This window comes from Morone saxatilis, unplaced genomic scaffold (assembly GCF_004916995.1).
Source record: "Morone saxatilis isolate NCDOM2014 unplaced genomic scaffold, NCSU_SB_2.0 Contig16, whole genome shotgun sequence".
In the NCBI taxonomy this organism is placed as follows: Eukaryota; Metazoa; Chordata; class Actinopteri; family Moronidae; genus Morone; species Morone saxatilis.
This window is the reverse complement of record NW_023339718.1, coordinates 13,447,573-13,467,910: the sequence shown is the minus strand read 5'-3', so window position 1 is coordinate 13,467,910 and position 20,338 is coordinate 13,447,573. Positions and strand designations below refer to the sequence as shown.

Below are 20,338 nucleotides of genomic sequence, written 5' to 3'. Positions count from 1 at the left end.
TCTCCCCTGAACCTAACGCAGGCTTTCCAGTGTTAAAAGAGTAAGCGGACCACAAATATGAAGAAAAGCACAAGCCGAACCCACTAAGCAGCACTGTCACCAGTATCCGAGCTATCTTTGAAGAAAAAGACGAACAGCTAGTGTCATAGCTAGCGGACAGAGACAACGAACTGTATACAGGGGAACTCCACCCACCTGTTCTAATCTTCCAGCGGCCCCGGGCCGTAGCAATCCACCTCCTGATAAGTATAACTCGTGAAAAACACAACACTCGGCCAGCACAACTGACCCCATGTCGCGTTCCTGCTGCATAGACAAAGTTTTTGCTGGGCTATCGAAGATGAGCCCACGTTCCCAGCTAGCTATCCCTGGAGTTCCAGGGACCAACTCAACACCCTAGAAACCTTTGGCAGCGGCCGCAGCATTGGGAAAAAAAACCGCAACTAAAATCTGCTTAACTCAAGCAGATTTCCTTTCATTTGAAAAGGAGCGGAAACGAGCAACCCCTATACCACTGTCCTGACACCCCGGTCACCACCCCGACCCCGCATGGAGTGTGCCAGTTGTGTAAAATACAACCAAACCTTGTGGACTGTGGCCAGGTAGGAGAAATGTGTCGGTGGAGCGAACGGGTGTATCGGGGGTTGAGGCCGTCTGGGCATTTGGTGGCTGCGGACCCCCCTGCGAGGGACCCTGGGGTACGCCATCGAGCATCACTCCGTGGGTGGTGGCGCGGCCGGATGGTGAGGGGATGGCACCCATGAAGCCGGACTGCCGATTATGGGGCCTAGGATGTGAGAGAAAGTGTGTGTCAGTGAGTGTGACGGCGAGGGCAAAAGTGTGACACAAAGTGAGAACGACAGCGGAAGACAGACGGAAGGAAGAGAGACAAGTTCATTAAAAAGATGAAACAGGCGGTTTCGGTGTTACAGCGTTCACAGCTCCTGCCTCTGTGGTTGTGACCAGGGTGTGGGGGGACGTGGAGTAGAGCATGCTTGTGCCAAACAAATGACTAATATGATGCAGAACTATTTAGGAATTTTGCTGACAGATATATTTTTTTCAGCCAACAAGTCTGCATTTGTTAAATAGATATATTTTTTGAGCAAAACTATTTTGCTTTCTCTTTGAGAGTGAGAAGAGATCAATATTAGTCTCATGTTTGTGCATTAAGTATGAAGCTGGAGTCGGGAGGCAATTAGACTAGCTAGCTTAGCATACGGTAACAGTGCGAGGAAGGGGAAAACAGCCGGTCTGGCCTTCTCTAAAAGTTCAACTTACTACTAACAAATCTAAAACATGAATTCACATGATGTCTCTCATTTGTTTAATCCTTACACACAACTGAAATGTAAAAAGTGCAATGTGTGGCTTTCGTGGGAACAGGTTTTGGTCTAAGGGGTCTCTGTACAGGAACTAAGGTGTTAAACCTGACAACCACACTGTGATGTTAAAGACTCCACGGAGCTGCACACAGTCACTACTTCACTTTTACGCTTCTGTTTGTGAGCAGATTAAACAAAGATAAACGTTTAAAAAGGTGCAGTGTTCAACATTTCGGAGGCCCTGTTGGCAGAAACAGAATATTCAGAGGTATGTTTACGTTAGTGTGTAATCATACCGTCCTGAGTCAAAGTCCATACTTTACTCACACACACACAGATTGTGTCTGTGTGTAAAGATATTCTCATCTAACTCTCTAACCAAAGCGAATGAGTGTATTTCCGAGAGCGGTGAACTGACAGAAAATGGCCACAACTCCACGGTTACCAAAGAGTTAGCACTGCATCTATTATCTATTAGAACACGGTTGGACTGAATGAAAAAGCGTTGTTCTTCCTCTCATAACTAAAACTCACCTACAAGAAGAGAAATGATACGCATCCTAACCTGAACTGGGTCAGACTGCCAAACAACCATCCACTGCACTCGCAGCATTATCACCTAAATATGACCATTCATAAACTTAAACACCTGCTGGAAGTGATCCCAGATTTATTCACTCCCACATTCAAAATCCCCTCACAGGAAACACTGCCAATCTGATTACTTGGCTGGAGCTGCTGTGGTTGTGACCTACCTGCTGCACGTGTGCCATGTGGTTGTGGTTGTAGCCGTGCTGCACCTGCTGTGGGTGTATATAGACAGTCTGCTGGGCAGAGGGGAACGATGCCTGGGGAGACTGAGGGTTGGGCCCCGGGGTCATGGAGGGGGGCGTGGCGGCCAAAGCAGAGTACATCTGCTGCTGCGGGGGCTGGTTGGCCAGGTGGAGGGCCTGGGCTGCTGCTGCCGCTACGAAACACGAGAACAATACTGTCGTGCTCCATTTGGAAATATTCGGCTCTAAACTGCTGTCTGAGGCAGGAAATGTACTCACCTGCTGCTGCCTGCTGGTGCTGCTGGTGCTGTACTGGGCTGGCAGCTGGGTGGCTAGGAGGGCCTCCATGTTGTGGGGGACCACCCTGCTGGCCTTGGCCTGTAGGTGTGGCAGAGGGCTGGGGGTGCTGTGGGTGAGGGTGCAAGGTTGCGCTGGGGTGGGGGTACTGCTGAGGCATCGGCCCTGGAGACACTGAGACAGGAGTCAGTATTAGTTAAGGATGGGAAGTATTTAAAGAGCACACATAACGTTGCCTGCCCGTCCTGTTCTTGTTGAACATACACCAGTGGGTGGGCCGACGTACCATACATGGTGTGTGTCTGCTCTGGGTACTGTGTAGTTGAGGAAGAGACAAGGCTGGGTTGGCCATGCGTAGGAGGGGCCATCATCCTGGCGTTGCCCTGCATAACCTGACTGAACACATGCTGCGGCTGGAGGACACACAAGAACAGAGAGAAGAAAGACGACGTCACTATTAGGAGGCCCTTCTCGTGTGGTAAAGTCATTTTAAATCATAGATTTAACAGTCAATTACTAACATCAAATACAGACTTTTGGGCACTCAAGCACAGTCAGATACCAAAAGCTGACACGCCTGTTCTGCTCAAATATTCCTGATTTACCATTGAAAAGTTGCCAATTTCAGACAGTATAAGAGGTTGGTTTCCTTTGTTAAATAAAAAGTGTTTGGAGATTTATTTTATATTAAATATTTGGTTAGAATAAACATTTCTAACAATATCCAGAACTATTCAACATAAAAAAAAACCCTGATCATTTTCATTTCATTGGTGCCTGGAGTAGGTTTTCTCACATTAGTGAAGATTTCTCTGGTGTTTTTTTGTAACTGCAGTAAAATTAGTACCTAATAAAGTTCAGTTTTCATCTCTTTGTCTTCCTCTTTCATCATCTCATCCCATTATGTGGAATAAATTCTTCTTCACCAACATAAAAGCAAATAAAAATGAAAGAAATTCCAGCCTCTAATCAATACGTGGTCATTCTATTACCCTTAAACACCCTGAAGCCAATTTCCTAACTGCCTCTGTGTTCCTTCATTTGTTCTATCACAGCCTGCTTGCAAACAGGTAACAAAACTTGAGATTTAAGTGGCAGGAGCCTGCAGTCAGCTCCGCAAAACAGAAGTGATGAAACACTAGCATCATGCTGGCACCCTGTCAAGCTGCTGTACCGCAGACATCTGTCAGACAAATGGCTGACTAGTGAACAGCTGGGAGGGACAGAGACTGCCAGCACTAACTGATGGCACCAGAGTAACTGTAATGGTTACATGTGGTTCGTGATAGAGGGGCCTCCCGGGCCGAGCACTGCTGAGTAAGCTGCTAAAGGTTGTATTGTATTGTTATTGTGAACTGGTAATGTAAATCTTACCTGTGATTGATAATGTGTCATGGGCTGGACCAGCTGCTGACTGGTGAACTGCTGCGGGCTGCAGGTGAAGTACTGGGTAGAGTAGGCGGGGCTCTGTGCTACAATAGGTGGACCTGCTGCCGTCGCTGGGTGCATCATGGTGGGCGTGCCAGGGGGGTGGTGCTGGTCCGACCTCTGCTGGGGCATGTTGGGTACTGGAGATTCATTGGGAAGAACTTTCATTTAACATCGAAATCTGAACTGAACTGAATCGTGGAGGAAGAGTACTGCCGGTTTTTGAAAGAGGCAAATGATTTACAGAATTGGCCCGAATATAAGACCACTTACTACCGATGTCCCCCTTTTTTATAAGAAACACTTGATCAGTCCAGAGAGAGGATAGTCCCAAGACAACAGCAGTCTTTTCTATTGTAAAAGGGAGGTGAGAAATACTCTGTCTGCTTCTGTAATAAAGACTTTAGGAGATGCTTTCTACTTGTTTTCATTCATTCGGAACTTATTTCACCTGAAAGGCTGACTAACTCTAAAAGGACACACACAATGGACTTGCAGTAGAGCTACAAAAAAGTAAATAAATAAAACCCTGATGCAACTCTTTCTTGATGTTGTGTAACACACGGACAACACTTTTGTCGCAAATACCTACAAATCTAGGTTGTGTGAATACCTGGAATATAATACGAGTCCAAACATAATCAGAAAAATCTTACATTCAGGGCCAATGCAGAAATATGTCCAATTAGATGTATATAGTAAGCTTCAGAGGGGAGGGGGAGAGAGGTGGGACAGAAATGAGACAAAACAGTTGTTATTCTCACCTTTACCTGGTCTGTAGGGTTTAGACTGGCTGACTGTCATATGAGGCATCTGAACCTGGTACATAGCTGGAGACTGGAGTGAGGAAGGGAATGGAGGATGGCAGATGAAGAACACAAGTTTATACTCAGTCTTCTCAGGGCACTTCAGAATAATTTCTACAATGAAAACCAGCCCTCAACTAAAAACAGTTGAATTATTGCTTGTGTGGGACTATGTGTCCTTCAGTGGGGCTTTTTTAAACTGTTGCTTTAGTAGCTAATCCCACACCCAACACATAGAAAAACATACTTTAAAAAGACAAATGTGCATGTGAGACTGGGAATTGTCTCTTACCTGTGACCACATGCATTTTCTAAGCCTGTCTATCATTGGGCAGAAAAGGGTGTTTTATGACTATAACCCACACACTGCTTGTCATCTCCCATTCCTTAACTCCTTAACATTATACACCATGCACTTGTATTACAAACAGTACTGCAGCAGAAACAAAGAGGCTTAAACTCCTATTAGCTTACAGCCATTTGTTCGGTGAACAGATGAAGCCAATAGAAATAAGATGACGTTATAAGTCCATCTGTGGTGACAGTTTAAAATGAATTGCAATAAGAAGTTGGCAAACCAACATCTGATGGCATTAATTCAACAAGCAAGCAAAACATCTCAGTACTGATTGGGCTTAAAAAAACAAAAGGATTTAAAAAATTCACAAACCTTCCATATTATGCTTTTCTAATGGAGCGAGAGAGAGGGGAGGAGGGGGAGAAAAGGAAAAGAGAACCACTCTTTAGTTGTTCACCAAGGTATTTTATCGTTTACACGTGTCTGATGTTGGATCACCAAGTTTTTCTTAAAGCAACACAGGAAAACATTATTGATTCATGGCTACAAATGTTAACATCTTTCATCAAAAATAAACTAAAAACCTGTAAAAAGCGCTTTGAGAGTGCTTAAAAATAGACTTTTGACATCATACTGTATATAAATTTCACATATTTCCACCTTCCTTTAAACATTTCTAAGTCTGTTATTCCAAATATTTACCTAAACATTTTTTCAAACAATTTAGCAAAACTTATCGAGATAAAAAACAGTGTCTGGAAGAAAGAATAATGGAATGAAAAGTGATGAAGGATACACATACTCTGTGTATGAAGGTGTAAAAAGAAAACACAACCACAACAACTATAAGATGTAGCCTATACAAAATAAAATAATGCATTAGAGATGAGTCAAAGACAAGATAGTAAAATAACAAAGGACAAACATGAGCAGACATGTTGTGAGATCTTACGGTGATGTTAAGAATTTGTTTTTAATGAACTTTGCATTTCATACTGATTCAATGTAATACTCTGTGTGATCTGCATTTCAGCATGCAGGTGTGGGTCTCACCTGCACTCCGGGGCTGACTGGTGTGAGGGGATACATCTGGGGGAAGCAGACTGTCTGGCCGTACACAGCCGTGGGCTGCTGCACCACGATGGAGGGGCTGGGCTGGCCCTGAGGCCGGGGAGGCGTCGGGGTGTTGGCTGGTTTGGGCTGATGAAGGAGCGAGACAGACAGAGAATAATGAGTTTACCAACAATCTCAGTTTGTGGTATTTAAATTGTGTAGAGTGTCAGCAGCGGGGCACACTGACCTGCGTATTGAACCTGGGTTTGAACTCATTGGCATTTGGGTTCAGGGTTGATTTTCTCACTTGACTGCCGGAGGAGAGCAAACGGTGAAAAAGTTAACATTTAAAAGCATCAGCCTGAAATTACCATCATCATTATATTTTTCTTACTGTCAACAAAAAGGTCAAGTTATTTCCTAAAAAAAGCTGGGCACTGTGGTTCTTAACAGGAGTAAGTAGTTCATTTGTTGGAGACTATTTTCAGCAGCAGATTTATACACATTTGATGTTTTAGTGAGTATTTACAGCAGAACGTGTGTGTGGTAAGATGGAATAAAATACAGTGCCCATGTTCATGGTGATGAAAGAACATGTAACCCAGTGCAATGATGTAGCACATTGATATTTGTTATGATTGAGATCAATTTTGGTCTTCTAATGGGATTTGTTTATCTTGCACAAATATGTACAGTCTCATCTCTCAACCTTTCACTCACTCTTGTACTGCCTCCTTTTTCTCCTCTTTCTCTTCATGCTTGGGTCCACTGAATGTGGACGTCGCTGTCGTCTGAACTCCCTGCGATGTCACATCAAGCCCCGCCCTCTTCTGGTCTGGGGCTGAAGGAGACGGGGACAGTGCAGCGGGGCTGCCAGGCTTACTGGTGTTTGTGGTGGCGTTGGATGGAGCAGAGGCACCACCGGAGGTACCAGCAGCAATCACAACACCCTCTTCGGAGCCCTCCCGCCCCGCTGTGGAGGCTTTGTCCAGGGGAAGGTCTTTAGGCTTGTCTGCTGGATCTCTGGGAGGCTTGGTCATCATCTGGTCAAAGGCAGCGTCTGAGTTTGAACTAGACTGCAACTGGAAGAGGGAAAGAAGAGTTAGAAGAGCAGCTTCATGAAAATAAAGTTTGTTATGTCAGATTTTTAGCATTTTTTTTAAACTGTACAAATGAAAGCGGTACTTACCCTAAAATCTACACTAAATTTCTTTAAATTATCTATTTGTTTTCTGTGGTCTGGTGCCATAGAAGGGGGTCCTGTAAGGTGAGTAGAAAGAGAGAGACATCATTGAGGGTTTTATTCATTACTAAACGGATTCAGATTCTAGTGAATACTACAGTCTAGTGTGTACCGTACCTTTACAGACTGGTCTGGTGATACTAGGTGAGCTGTCCAAGGGCTTGATGTTCTCCTTGTTTGCCGTAGGTGATGTTTGTCTTGTCTCCTGGACACGACACTCTTTTGCTATCCAGAACAGAAAAATAGTCTGTTTACTCAGGTATTTCATATCATACTTAGCATTCCTTATTCGCTCAGTCAAACCAAGTGAAAGTGTGACTTCAAGCTTACCATCTCCTGAAGGAGAGGCAACCATGTTGGGGGCGGGGCTAGCAGCAGTAGGAGAGGAAGCCGACGTAGGTGTAGCAGCAGTTTCCACAGGAGCTGTTCCTGTCTGGGGTGACGGGAGGGAGGAGGAGCCAGTGGAGGCTCCACCCATACTGTTCTGCCGGGGGGAGCGAGGTCTGTGAGCTGAGGAGGGGAAGAATAAAAGAGATTTTGGAGACTACATAATGTTTAAGTTAACTCAAACAAACATGTTGATTTACTGGCCAACATTAGAGGTTAGGTTTTCACTTATTTTTGCACTCATCACACTATAAGGTGCTTCTTTGGTGGAAAAAGTTAAATATTTTAAGTGCCCTTCAAAACATGTCAACCAGTGGCACTAGGGTTAAGAAAAGAGGAAAGAACTACTCTACCTCCACTAACCACCGAGGACCATGTCCCTCCAGAGGAGCTGCTCCTGGTTGGTGGAGTCACTGGGACCTCTCCAGGGGCATTGTGGGAAATTAAATCCACTCCTGGAGGGACTCCAGTGGTCCGGCAGGGTGGCACTCTGTGAGCACGAGGCGTCCGCTGGGATTTTGGAGACATCCTGGGTGGACCTGTAGATGAAGAAGGACAGATGAAGACTGACAGAACTCCATAAACAGAGAGTGGAGGTAAGGTAAACACACTCAACAGCCTGCGTTTCCTACCAACCTGTTGTGAAGAATCTGTGTCACACAAAAGCTTTTAAAAACCCCAAACCTCTGCACTGATTACATCTTAATATAAGGTTTAAATGTCACATCAGACAGTAATGTTATTTTGTGACATGCGTGTTAGTGGAGAAACTGGAGATAATCCTGTAGTTATCAAACACACAAGTGAAGTGAGAGATGATAAACAGGGAAACAGAGGAAAGAATGTGAGGTAGAAATCTGTGTTTAAGAATTCACGGTTTAGCAGAGTTTGAGTTTAACGAAGTGTGTAAACACTAAACACTAGTTAAATACTTTTCCATTTCACTGGAAAAAAACATTTGGAAAGTATAAACACGAGTCATAAGCATTTGGACAGCAGCACCGTGTTATTTTAGCTCAGTACTCCAGCTCATTGGAGTTAACACGAAAGGCCTACGAGGTAAAAGGGATCGCTTACAAATGCATTTGTCCCTCCAAATTTCGCACAATGACAAAGAGCATCAGTGTGGTGACAGTGGTGAGTCAACAACCCACAAAAACATGTTTTAAAATAATTTTGCAGTTGATATTCTCACCTCACTGCAACAATGTTAGGTTGTCATTACCGGTACAACAGTTCACACTTCTGGCCAACAGTGATGCTGGGTGTCAGAGACACAATACACTTAAAAACACTGAAGCAGAAGAGGTCAATGGCAGAATGGCAGAAAGTTCAATGATAAGTGTTAAATTACTCTTCCTCTTGACTGCTCTATCGGAAAACATACAGAGAAAACCGCTGCTTTGGTGTTTTCAGTGGCGTAACTCTTGCTAAACAGAAAGCACAGCACACAACGTGGTGCACCCACATGCCAAGGTGAAACTGCCTGACACACTGACAAAGGACCAGCTTTGTGGCTTACTAAATCCTCACAATGTCCATTTGCATGGAAATTGCAAATCTGACCCCAAATCAGTCTGAAGAAGCAACTTCACCTATTTGTGTTGTTCCACACTAGACCTGGGCAAAGTTATTTTTGAAAGTAGTTTGCTTATTTAACTGTGACATTTGTTAAAGCTTTCAATATGGGAATTTAATTTCCATATTGAGCTCAATCCATCCACCTTCAACTCATGCCTTTGCCCAGGTCTACTCCACACTGATGTGGGTACCTTCTGAAGACATGCGTTTGGGCAGAGTAGAGGCTGGCGACGTGGGCCCATGGTGAGAAAAGGAGGATGAGGAGGAGGGATAGGAGGGGTGGGATGAATGAGAGGGAGGCCTGGAAGGTCGAGAGGGGGGTCTGGAGGGTGGCCTGGTGGGCGTGGTCGCCCGGGGAGGCAGGGAGGAGGGGCCAGACTGGTAACGAGAGGGGGGGCGGGAGGAAGGAGACGGACAGGGTGAGGGCCAATGGGATGAACCTAAAAGAGGGAAGGACAAATGATCAAGGATGACAACCAGTTAAAGTGGGGAAAACAAAGGTAGGGCAGGAATAAAAAGAGGGGGGAGATTAATAAACATGAGGAAGAATGGCAAGGTAGGAATAAAATGATTTAACTGACATAAGTAAATAAAATGAATTAACAGCAACAACAAATAGCAACATCAGCTAATCGGTAGAAAATATCTCTATCATTATACTGAGCAACTCACTCACCAACCAATGCACATCTGTACATTTCAGAAGAAGAAACACCATAAGTTGTGTGTGATTTAATAAACGCACCTCCGTTAACCACCCTCTGGTCGGCTCCAGAGCTGGGACTGTAGTCGTGAGGTCCTGGTCGAGGAGCTGAGGGCCCAGCTGAGCTCTGAGCCAGACGAGGTGAATTCTGACGTCCCGGTCCCCAGGACATCGCCTCCCTGTTTCTCTGACCTGGAGGAATGTACTTGTTCTCTCTGCGTACACACACACACACACACACACACACACACACACACACACACAGACAATAGTCAAGATAACAAAGGGGAGGAATTAATTATACACTCTATTACAGTCAACTAAGTACTTATCATCAGCCAAAATGAGCATGTTTTCTTTAATTACCAAGGAAGTATTTGTTCTGGGAACAGCTGCTGTCTACTTAGTGAATTTGTTGGAATTACTTTGTCTCCCTTCAAGGCTCAAATATACTTCTCAAGCCTATGCCTGAGCTTTTCTACTGCACACCTACACCACGTGTAAGCAATATGTACGTACAGTAAATGTACTTGTGCTCTCATCCTTGCACTTACATTAAAAAAATAATATTTAGAAGTATAAACTAAATCCCACAACGGAAATATAAATGTTGCAGTGTTGTGTTGTGCTGCTACGTTTTAAAGCAGCTGGCATCGTAGCACACATCAAGAGCCAATTACAAACAATGAGAACAAATTAAATTTGATAGGCACAAACATAACTGCAAGGTCAGCACTCTCACACACTCGCCAGCACAAGAAGTATGCACTGTTAACTTATCTTACGTTTAGTACATGTGTGTCCTGGTCTTACCTGCTAAGTGTGTGAGTCTCCCTTTCCCCTCGCACCACAGCAGTATATTTCTCCTCCTCGGAGCGTTCATCGTTCTCCAGGGCCACACGGGCCTTGTATGTGGCACTGGCCTCAATCTCCTCTGCCAGCTGGGCGGCACGCGCCTCCCTCTTGAGGAACTCTTCTGAGTTGTCCCGCTCCAGGGGGACCCTGGGAAACAAGCTCAGGTCAGACAAGGGCAGCAGGATGATGGATGACTAGAGTAAGTCTCATCTCAAGTTTTTACTTTTGTCATGTGTGGTCACACTAAACAGTATTTAAAGAGTGATACAGCATAGGTCACTGACCAAAGATATTAAAACATATATTTGTTTTATCTCATTTAATTTTAAATAAACATGTAGATTGCTTATATGCAGGAAAAGGTGATACAAAGGAGAACATATTCAGAACATAGAGAAGCTTACGTATATGTGGACAGGCTGCTGTCATATGTAGACAACACTCCATACTTCTCCTCATTGTACTTGAACATGTCATTGGGGTCCCACCCGTTTGACTGATATGAAGAGAGAAAGAGGTAGAAGGCTTATAAACAAATTATCAATGCTGTGGATCAGATGACACAACATGTGCTTACCGCTGTCACAGTTAAATTTATGAAGGCCATTATAGATTCCATTCTATGTACTCACAACAAGTGCAGCATCAGTGTGTTCGTGTTGTGTTTATGTCGGTTTTCTTACCACATCCGTATCCAGAGACTCAAGGCTGTCAGAGTTGTGGGTCTCTCCTCCATCCCAGGGCTCTAGATCTTTCTCTTTATGCTCGCCATTGATCCTACTGCTCACTGCTGCATCTGTGAAGTTGTCTGCGGCACACACAAAGAATACATATTCATGTACAGCAGACTTCCACACACACACACACACACACACACACACACACACACACATACCATACACACCCACACAGAAGCTGATGATGGTATACAGTCACATGGCAGCACTCTCACTGTTTATGCAGGGAAGCACTCATGCCTCAAGAGCTTCTGCCACAAGCTCTCACAGCAAAGGTCTATATAGAGGTAGTGGTGGTTCACCAGGCACACCTACTCACAACCAGACATGGGTTTAACTAGATTGGGGGGGAAAATCCTTTCAAAAAAATTGAGCTATTTGCTTGAGCTGGCCTTTGTAAAGCTAACAAGTATAAAGGGCTCTGGCAGTGTGAGCCAGAATATGAAAACAGCATTGGAAAGACAGGATAGTCCCCAGTCACTCCCGCAGCCTCTAACAAAATAAACTAATTAAATCAAGAAGTAAGGTCCTACAATATTTTCAGCCGGATAAATTAAATATCAGAGTGTCTACAATGCCTGACTTTTTCCACTGCTTCATTTATTACCCATCACCCATGGCAACACCTTGAAAGGTAACATTCACATCTGTAAAATAGTATTCAGAGCTGGTAATAGTCCACATTTTCAGGGCCATTCACTATATTCAAATAAACTTACAGAATACTTTGGTTGGCTCAAGTACAACCAGGGACAGGCATGCTCAAAGAAAACCCCCAATTATATTTGAAAGGAAATCTAATCTCATGTCAGCCAAAGATTGTCATTAATGGACTATATGCATAAAGCATGAGCCACCTGGAGTTACATAACTCAGTCATCCCAACTCATCCCACAATACAAAGTGCATTTAAGCATTTCTGGAAGAGAGCAAGTTCAGAAATATTAGAGATTGGCACCATACAGACAGTTGGGCTAACTGAATTATAGTAGAGGTGGTGGGTATGCTCTATGCACACTGTCCAAGGGAATCATACATACAATAAGAAACATTTACAAATAAGATGTAGGCATAGTGAGGAGTAAGCAAACATGCATTTAGATTGCAGTCAATTACATGATCTCAAAGCACTTCAGGGCCAAACCAAATTTAACATCCTGATATCACTCCTTTTTTAATAAAATGCTCAGAAAAAGAGATTACTGTGCAAGTGCTTGAGATGAGTTTTCAATCTGTTGCTTTCAGTGGAATCAGTCATAATGCTTATAATTTCCCCTTTCCCATCTACTGTAGCTCGGATTTTAAATTTAGCTTGGGTCCAGTACGATTTGAAATCAAGCCCATATTTAGTTAAATAAAATAATTGCTGCAAGAGTGCCTTGGCTGGCCATCTATGTACAAGCTTTGTGCTTGGGCCTAAACCATAATAAAACTATATATTCAATTTTAGAATATAAATGACAGCTTAAACTATTGTTAAAAACAAATAAAACAAGTATTAGTAAAGTTAAACATTTTACACTATTAGGTCTGTATCACTCTCACACTGTAGATTCCACATAATTAAGCATAAGGCCAGGATAGGCTTAAATGTTGAGCCTCTGCTGACCTCTAAAGTTAAAGCTTAATTAAACAGTGTATGATAGGGAAAGTGGCAATTCTTCCACCGAAAGCAACATCCAGTCTTAAGATAACAAAGAATCTGGTGAAAAAATGAAGCAAGACTGACCTGCGTCAGATATTTGATTAATTCTTTTAGGTTATATGAAAAGCAGTGATGCAATGTAATGCAGCAATAGGTGGCAACAGATCAGGCCCAAGCCAAAGAGATTCACAAATTTGTTTGAGTGCATTCAGAGATGTGCGAGAGGAGAAAACAACCATATATTACCTGTGTCAGAGGAGACTAGACCATTGGAGAGGAGAGACAGACAGATGACAGAGAGTCAAAAGATGGATTGACAGGTACAATGACTGACTGGTGATCACACCAACAGTTGACTTCCTATCCAACAATTTAAGTTATGGACAATCTACAACATTTAAAGGGGAATTCTGTTTCCTTTTTTTACAACTTAAGTGTGGTTATCATAATTTTAGCCTAGCAAACTCCCCTTATTTTAGCTATTAGATTAAAAAACACATGTACCTTCTAAACAAAAATATACATTTCTGACTGTTATAAAAATAATCATCAGTTAACAGTCTTGTTGACTTAGGAACATAAGATCAGCAACATTAGCAACGGTGGTTTAGACATTTCACTTTCTTGCAAATTGACAACATTTACATGTACACTCATTTTCCACTATTATTCCAAACATGACAATATTCCACATTTGATACAGGTTATGTAAACAGCACATTCTGTTTGGATATTCCTAATTAGATGTTATTCCGAATGCAGAGTTTTCCAACTGAGACGTGTGGGATATGCAGATATTATTCGGGTTTTAGGAGCACTCTTTGGGCATGTATACGGCGCATTTGGAACATGCGTCTCATTTGAGGTTTTTACTGCAGTTTGAGACACACAGCCTCTCCCCTGTTTACGATCAGCCCTGTGCGTTTTAAACAAACCATCTAGCCACTAACAGTTTGCAATGCTGGAGTGGAGATGCATGCACAAAAGAAGATCCCACGTTTCTGGATGGAAGAAGAAGAAACATACCTACGTTTAAATATTATAAAAAGACTTGGATATCAAGAGGTTTTTAGGAAACGCACAAATATCGCAAGCCGTTCTTTTAAAAAACGTGGCTGAACGAATGAAAGTGGGAGGCTGTGTTTGCACGGCCGAACAAGTCTGCCACTGGTGGACGTAAAAAGCCAAAACGGCTCAAGCAGCTCCAGCTGTTCCACTTTCACCACAGGGGCAACAAGACTGCAGTTTGAAAAGGAGGAAAAGAAGGAAAAGGACAGAGAGAAAAGGAGGGAAATTCCTCTGTAGAATATACATAATTAACAGTTACATTTATGTAGTAGGTAGAGTATGTACAGCTGCATCTAAACAGGACATTTAGTGGAATATTTATATTCAATATTCATATATATTTCATTAGGCATGTAAACACCTAACTAGGAACATTGTCTTTTTTGGAATAAGTTTAAAAAGCGGAATATTTTGCACATGTAAGCGTAGTCACTGTGAAATTTCCAATCAGTCTACAATTTTTAATTTAACAGGATAACAATGTGTAGCACCATCTCCCTGCATCATGTGGTGCAACGCTCACTTTTTCACCTGTTCATTTCTTTTTTTTTTTAAATAATACCCTCCCACACAGTCCATTATCATTCAAAGGAGAATTGTATGGGTCAAGATGAATTAGATGAAGAAGACTCATTCGGCCTTTATTGAGTGTCCTTGCTGCGCCAGGGCAACCTTCGGCCCAATCAATAGATCACATTAGTCTTCAATGACCGGCCACTCAGAGCAGACACATGAGATTTAACTCATGGCAAAGCCTCTGTGACATAAAGGTAGTGAATACAGACTGAAAAAGATCAATATGTTGTTTGTATGCACTGATGGGCATTCACTGTGGCATGTGTTTATTTTTCTGTGTGTGCAATGAATACAAAATGACAAACTAACCTAGTTACATTGTGTATGTTTGTCACAAGTGTTTAGTGTGTACAAGCCTCGGTATATCAAGACTGCCGTTTATGTACCTAAATAATATTTCAACACAAACGTCCTCAGTACCTTTCCTGGCAAAATTCAGGTCCACATCTTTGAAGGTCACCACTACCACATCTGAGGCCTTGAAAATGATGCTCTCCACAATATCTTCTTTCCTGGGGGCTATGCTTGGCTCGGGGCTCTTTCTGTGGGCTGCATCCAACACCAGGTCACACTGAGAGAGAAAGTTATGTTACATTTTATGAAAGGGGAATCTGAAATACAGCAAAACCCTAAACTGTCTGCAGAAAAAATATGAGGAACCATGGGAACCATTGTTTCATCCAAATCATCCACTGCAAAAAATCTGTTGTTAACCATTTTAGTAATTAATCTAAGTACATTTAGTAGCAAAATGCCAAACATTCTTGCTTTGTTCCCCTCTGTCATGTTGTTTTAAGAGGTCACCTTGGGCTCAGAAAAACTGCAGCAGACCTCTTACACCATTTTCTGACGTTCTCTACAATAAACTTTGAATCAATTATTAAAAAAAAGTGATAAATGGCTAATGAAAATAATCCCTATGAGCACAACCAGAGAAAAGATAAACCAATCCATCACTTGGTGTGTTTCACTGGAATGAAAACCTGTAATCTTGGCTCAATATGCTTGCCTAAAGCCAAACTACCTCTCTAGGTTCTTTGGCTGACAACATATATAAACAAAACTCTGACTGACATCAATTAATTGAGCTCTGCTTGTTTAATGGAAGCCATGCCAGATGGAGGAGCTTGTGAGTTGCAGTGGGAGCAGAGTCAACCTCTACTTTTGTAAAAAAAAAAACAAGAAGTACTAAAACTAGTTTAATACTGTGGAAGAAAATGGAAAACATAAGCCCTGCAACCAAACATTACATTGTTTACTAAGAGACAGTGTACAGCAGGAGTGGTGAATACAGCTGTGTGAATATTTCAGCATGTTTGACTGTTAAGCTTACACACGCTGTGGTAATAAAAGCCAAATGTGGTGCTTTGTTTTGGTCTCAAAACAAAGTGGTGCGTTTGCCTTCGCAACCACACCAAATTCAATTTCTTCAGGAGTATCCTGCCAGCCTTACTCACATTTCAGTCACACAACCTTATAAAAGAGATGGGAGGTACAAGATACATGAGTATCAACCTTGATATTTTGTGTGAGAACAGGGAATAATGTATGTTACAAACATCCCATTTAGAACTGAAGTTAAAACGAAGCTCTGGACAGAGACTTCTTCCATTGCTCAGGTTAAGCTTTTAATTTTTGTGAAAATGATATTTTCCCCACAGGAGAAAGACTGGGGAATACTTCAGCCTAAAAGGCAACATGAAGCGCCACATACCTCTCTTCCATAAAAGGAAAGATGGAAAGGGCGATCTTTGTCTAAACCACCTCAGGGGTGAAGCTGCTATTGAGTGCTGGCTGGGCACTATCCTCCCAGCACAGTTAACCTTAATCATTAGTACTGCTACTGAGGAAATCACAGATCGAGCACCATATTAGCACCTATAACGAACATCACACCGCGTCTGATCCTTACCTCTGGACCGTATGTCTTAAATACTCCTTCATAGACTGCTCCGTTTTTCACTTTCAGCTCACACTTGGCCCCCTATAAATAAATAGGCCTATTGTTATTCACTGTATGTGGTGTCAATGTCAATTTACACATTCAAAAAACAAGTTCAAAAAACCCATCTGCTGTGAAACAGATAAATGATTGATCAATCTCTGCTTTGTTTATGCAAGCAGCTGTCTCTACAAATCACACAGGCTTTGTTTATAGCAGCGTAGACATTTTGAAGAACCAGCATGTGGTGAAAGACAGACTGCGGTACATACTGCTGTTACAAATTCATTTAAAGTAAGCATGATTCACAGTGCTGTTTCACACAACATTTGTTTTTGTTTGTTTCTGCTTATTTCTTTGTTCGTTATTGTTATTACACAGAAGACAAACATATCTGGGACATCATGTCAAAAACTTAACAAGACAGACAGTAAACATACCACCACTGAAGTCAAGACATGGACCATCCTCATATTTGCATATACACCATTGAAATTGACCTAAAGAAAGAACACAGTTAAAAATATGCTAAATAGTTTCTCACGGCTGTCTGACACCTATTAGACATTTGTTTCATTCATAATGCTGAACTGTAAGAAATGTACATCCACCCACTGGATGTGTGATTTATCTAAGGTCCGTTCTGTGCAACTTTTAAACCAAACTGTACGCCTTACAGAAACACGACACTGTTCAAGTGACTCTGCACAGAATGAACCAAAAGTAAAGCATCAATCCAGTGTGTGAGGTTTCAAAAAGCAGCTTCCCTTCTTTGATAACGTACAGCACTCAGGTACACCAAACTTCTACTGATCTTCCAATGACTTATAAGAGTTAACCGGTTACTTACTGCTGCGGGACCTTTACCACTGTGTCTTCCTCTGAAAGAAAAAAACAGCATTGGTGTCAAACTCGTCGTCATCATCATCATCATCAGCGCTGAATTTCTTACTAGCAGACTGAAACAAAGCGCTCTCTGATGAGGACAACTGTATAACTGGATGACAGAAATCTCAGGAGGCGGTGGAGTAAATCTTTCAATTAATCCATCTATCATCACCATGAAACATCCAATTTAATAAGACACTAAAATGTCTTCCACGTGTAAATTAATTACATATTCAAATGCAATGTAGGTTCTGAGATTTCCCACAGATTCCACAATATATTTAGCTGGTTAGAATAATGTTCAGGAGGCTGCCAGACAAACACTCAGTAGCCTACATTTTACCCCAAGCATGTCCTAAAATGCACCTTGTTCAGCAGCTGGCACATCGCCAGGAAATTCACACTTGATTCAACGTAGGCAATGGCCACATTCCCTACATTATACCAGTGGTAGTAAATGAGTAACAGGCTCACTTGGACACACTCAGCTCCTGAATACTGAAACGAAAACCAATCCAAGTCCTGTCGAACTGATCCTCGTCCAGTCTCACTTTACAATACATTCACACGGCCTTAACAGATGAAACCTACGCAATGAATGAGCCGTGCTGTCCTAGTGACCGGTGAATAGGAGCCGGACCACATTAACGCCATTAAAACGCACAATCCGCACGCAGCTCCTGCACTGACTGTGTGTGTGTGTGTGTGTGTGTGTGTGTGTTAGCTGTATCGCAGGACGACATGTACAGAAATGTCATGCTTTCAAGGACACAATTTCACACGAGCAGCGACGGAAACGTCAAGGTTGAAAGCCCGGTCGGTCTGTAGCGTTAATCTCCCCCCCCTCCTCCTCCTCCTCCTCTCCCCATCTCTCTCCTCCCTCCCTCCCTCCTCCTCCTCACCCCATCGTCTCCACACCCACCCCTTTCTATCGTGCGCCCACACGCTTTATATCAATTTCTTGGCAAACCCGTTGCAGCAATATTGCGGTAACCAAGCGAGGTACCGTGATAGTGAGATGAAAACAAACACCGTCGCTTCACAGCCGGTCTCTTGGGCGGAAAAGTCGCCAGGCTGCCCCGTTAGCTAGCCGATATAACACTGAATGAGGCAAGTGCACTGAATGACAAGCATGGGCTGTCAAACAGCTAATTACCGCTAGCTCACATCGACTCCCGGCTGATAGTAAACCGATACAAGCAACTTGGCAAGCGGCTTCACTGCAACGCACATGTGCAAAAAAACACATTTACATGTCCACGCAAATATGTCTAAATGCACAGCGAGGGGGGGCCAGACCAGTGTGTGTTTCATTTAACGTGCAAGAGGAGGTAACGTAACGTCGAAGTTGCAACAGCACTGGAGCCAGCAGACAGGCCTCGCTAGCTCCACCGCATAACGTTACGGTAGGTGACCAACACGTCGCAAGGCCCACATACCGTCCACGAACACGTACTACTTTTTGGACCCCTTAACGGGAATGTCATCTCTCGAAACCGCCACGGTTGGAAGCGACTGTGTCCAAGTGCTGAAAAGTGGCCACATTAACCCACCACCGCTGCGTTTTTAACTCGCTACGTGAGCGTTTTAATTTCACAGACCTGCCCAGATTCTGTCTTCCCCCGCCGCTTCCTCCGGCACCGGAGGCGGCGGCACCAGCGGTGTTGCCGCCGCCGGGCTTGCTGCGATTTCCACCGGCCTTCATTGACATTGTGATCCCATAAAAGACAGCGTCTCAAAACGACCAGCTTCACACCGCAGCTTCTTGACGACGAGACGGTGTGTGTGTGTTTGTGTGACAGCTCGCAGGCTAACGTCAACGTGCCTCTGGAGGGAGATGCTATGCTATGAAGCTAGCTGGCTAACAGTCGCTAGCTGGATTAGCAATCTGTACAATTCCTATTAAAACAGAAATAAACAATATTTAAAAAAGACAACGCGCGCCAATTACTCTTCCGAAATAAACATGGATGTAACACCTCTTGTCGATTTCTTATGTAGTCCTAACAACAAAATTAGATTATCTCAAAATACGGTTTACAGCTATCTCGGGTTTCTTTCCGTTGCTAACAGCGAAAAGACCAAAACAGTCTGAAAGGGGACAAAAAACCGCGGAGGGATATATGAAAGGCGTAACGGCTCACAACATACAACACATATCCTGCGCTGTGTTCTTTGACAACCGTGAACACGCTAAAAGGACGAATGGGATTATATTGACTATGGAGCGCCACTAGAAATATATATGGATTAATTTATTTTTAAAAATACACCTACAACATGGCACTATTTTCAGGAAGTTCATGAACGCTCAGTGGCTGTTCAGTGGCATCCACGTGAGCCGGCAAACACACACTACACACACAGACGCACATGCATAGAAACATGTTATTCACACTCTACCTGTGTGTGCATATTTGGCAAACTAAACTTAGACATTGCGATAGGACGATTAGCGTGATGAAGATGACTTCTTTCTTTGAGGCATCCCCATCTTGCAACAACCCTGATGTGGAAACAGAGACACAGGGAGTTGGTTGGACAGGTTAATAGCCTTAACAGCAAAATCATGAGGCAAATACTCATGGATGATGTCGTTAATAAAAGATCAAAGGTTGTGCATCTGGCAGAAAAGTAAAACATTTGTTTATTGTAGATGCCATTTAAACAGACGCACTACTGTTAATTTTATTCTGTTAATTGTATATATTATATATACATACATAATACTTT

General features: G+C 43.0%; 1 protein-coding gene across 6 annotated transcripts; it reads right to left on the bottom strand.

Annotated features, from left to right (window-relative positions):
- Positions 1-806: 806 nt before the first annotated feature.
- Positions 807-19,711, bottom strand: atxn2 (ataxin 2). 6 transcript variants are annotated; one of them, XM_035658648.1, is made up of 24 exons: positions 19,207-19,711; positions 17,568-17,598; positions 17,158-17,217; positions 16,688-16,759; positions 15,196-15,346; positions 13,378-13,392; positions 11,433-11,557; positions 11,154-11,245; positions 10,708-10,896; positions 9,937-10,109; positions 9,383-9,631; positions 7,964-8,149; positions 7,554-7,733; positions 7,341-7,448; positions 7,170-7,240; positions 6,701-7,062; positions 6,228-6,291; positions 5,981-6,127; positions 5,300-5,317; positions 4,594-4,660; positions 3,770-3,963; positions 2,682-2,808; positions 2,378-2,569; positions 807-2,292 (listed from the first exon to the last, which is right to left on the bottom strand). In XM_035658648.1, exons 1-24 carry the CDS (start codon positions 19,314-19,316, stop codon positions 2,012-2,014), a joined length of 3,264 nt encoding a protein of 1,087 aa, XP_035514541.1. In that variant the 5' UTR covers positions 19,317-19,711; the 3' UTR covers positions 807-2,011. The 6 variants fall into 6 exon arrangements, with proteins under 6 accessions (XP_035514541.1, XP_035514540.1, XP_035514543.1 ...); XM_035658647.1 differs by having other exon boundaries at positions 4,588-4,660; positions 19,207-19,710; XM_035658650.1 differs by lacking the exon at positions 19,207-19,711 and adding an exon at positions 18,080-18,432 and having other exon boundaries at positions 4,588-4,660.
- Positions 19,712-20,338: the final 627 nt, after the last annotated feature.